The 2,302-nt window shown below is 39.4% G+C and overlaps 1 protein-coding gene across 1 annotated transcript in view; it reads right to left on the bottom strand.

Annotated features, from left to right (window-relative positions):
• Window positions 1-466: 466 nt before the first annotated feature.
• The window catches only part of LOC119593369, a gene marked incomplete at its 5' end in the record, with an annotated part of 16,628 nt that continues 14,792 nt past the window's right edge, over window positions 467-2,302 (bottom strand). Inside the window, 2 exon segments of the mRNA XM_037942299.1 lie at window positions 467-1,782; window positions 2,058-2,183. Coding sequence (XP_037798227.1) covers window positions 1,454-1,782; window positions 2,058-2,183 — 455 coding nt within the window.

Raw genomic sequence — 2,302 nt, forward strand, 5'->3', positions numbered from 1 at the left:
GGCAGCATCAGGTTATCGAACTTTAAACTTGAGTAATTTATGCTTTTGGTGGTTATGACATTGATCTTGTTTGCCTGCCTGTTTTTGAACTATTTAATTGTTGCCACAGATATATGATAAATGCTCTGAGGTTTCAAACCAAAATAATATTGACAATTTTACCACACTGCTTTGTCAAACTTCTGATTGTTTAATTTACATCTTCAGTTACATCACAATGCACTTTCTCTTATAATCATATTTGCTTTATTATCCAAAACAATATCTAATGTTATTTTATCAGTTATATATCATAAATATACATCATTTTCCTTGTATTGTTGATTTTTTGTGTGATAAAAATACTGATTATGTAATGTTATTGGTAACATTGTAAACAAAAATCTGGCATTTCAGTACCAAGACAGAGATGTATAAATATAATTTATATCATATTTTTGTAAGGATTTCGAAAAGAAACATGAAAGACATTTGAAACATTTTACTATCAATTAAGAGGGTTTGGGTATGGCTTGTTTGCACTGAGGTGAGCAGGGGCCAAGACCCCCGTCAACCCTGAGATCTGGCACAGTACTGCCGCCCAGAGTGACACAAAACACATGGTACATACAGTATGTCGCAGCCAATACACTCTTATGTAACAACTGAATACCAGATGAATTTGTACACTTGGGGCATTTGGTGTAAAGTGGGCGGCAGGTCTGAGGAAGGGGGAAACGGCGTCACCCTGAGTGGGGTGTCATCACTGTCAGCAATCAAAACACTCTACAATACTTTGTATGCAGAGCAACAGGGGGAGCCACAGTAACATTTAGTCACCTTTAAAAGGATCATTTGGTCAAAAAGGCATACATACACATTACATATTCAAGATAGTACAACAAGGGTAGATAACAATAACACCAACAACCAGGTGGGTGATGCTATATACACCAGTGATCGCAACACACATATGGCAGCTCGTGCCATGTTGAGCAGTGAGCGTACACTAGCATAATGGAGTCCTATCTAGAAACCCTCAAAGAAAAAGGGTCTCTAGATGAACCACTATCACAGTTTGGTGGCCTGGCCAGATCTGGGAATCAGTTCTGGCCTTAAGTCACCTTCAATACCACACAATTCCTGGTCCAACCTAGATTCTAGGCTGGCCACCTTATAAAATAATTTCCTAATAAAATTTTTAAAAATTAAGAATAACTAGTTCAGATATCCTTACGATCTTAGACATCACTGGTAATGAAAATGTACACAGAGAAACTTGCCAGAATGACAAGTTAGATCTCACATAAAAATAAACATGAAAATATGTACTAGTTTCTCATGATAACAATTAATGATGATGAACAATGAGTGGGTGTGAATGTGAGCTAGAGTAGAGACTGGCTGCCTCGCGTGTGGCCCACAGCTGAGGTATGGCTTGTACTCTCCTGGGATTGTCTCCACTTGGTGCACATCAGGGCTTGCCGGAGGCTACAGTGTGAGCTCCGGCCATCATTCCTGCTACTGCCGCTGGTGCAGACACGACTACAACAGGCTTCACTAATCCGCCCAGAGCACCTCCTGTCAAAGAGGTGGCATACTGTGCTGGTACCAGTGGTACACTTGTTGCATTCCCTCCTACTGCAGTTGCTTTTAAGCCCTTGGTTCCAACAGTTGTGACATTGCATGGTACCACAGCACGCTGAGGCTGTGAGACAACCAGTGGTGCAACTAGAGGTGTACCTATCCCAGGTACCAATGTTCCCATGTTGCTACTGAGACCAGACACCAACTGTGTGATACCTGCAATATAATTAGTGATGTCTATAATTATCTTGAAACATTTCTTTTGAGAAAGTGTAAACAGACACAAAAAACAAAGGTCCCATAATAAAAATCTTTCTGAATTCCCATAATTCATATTAGTGCACAATATTTGGCAAATCAGTCTACATAGAGAGAAATGAAAACTAAGTGTCTCTGCACAAAATCACCCAAAAACTTATTACTATGACACAAATACAAATCAATCCCATCTATTCAAATTTCAATTGATGTCCCTTACTAAATAAACTTACCATTGGCATGAGTAATTGGGAGATAAGATGGTATGAGGGAGGATGTGGCTGCCTGGCTAACCTTCACCGTTGCTGTCCCTCCGACACTCAGATTCAGTGGCACTGTTGTTACTGTTCCATTAGTGCCTAGAAGAGAAAATGACCATTTTAATTCATGAATGACATGTATTTTTAATTTCACCTTGTGTTTTTACCTATTTAATCCTTTATGATAGGATGGCAAGACAAACATGCCACTTCCTCTG

This window comes from Penaeus monodon, chromosome 32, assembly GCF_015228065.2.
Source record: "Penaeus monodon isolate SGIC_2016 chromosome 32, NSTDA_Pmon_1, whole genome shotgun sequence".
Lineage (NCBI taxonomy): Eukaryota > Metazoa > Arthropoda > Malacostraca > Decapoda > Penaeidae > Penaeus > Penaeus monodon.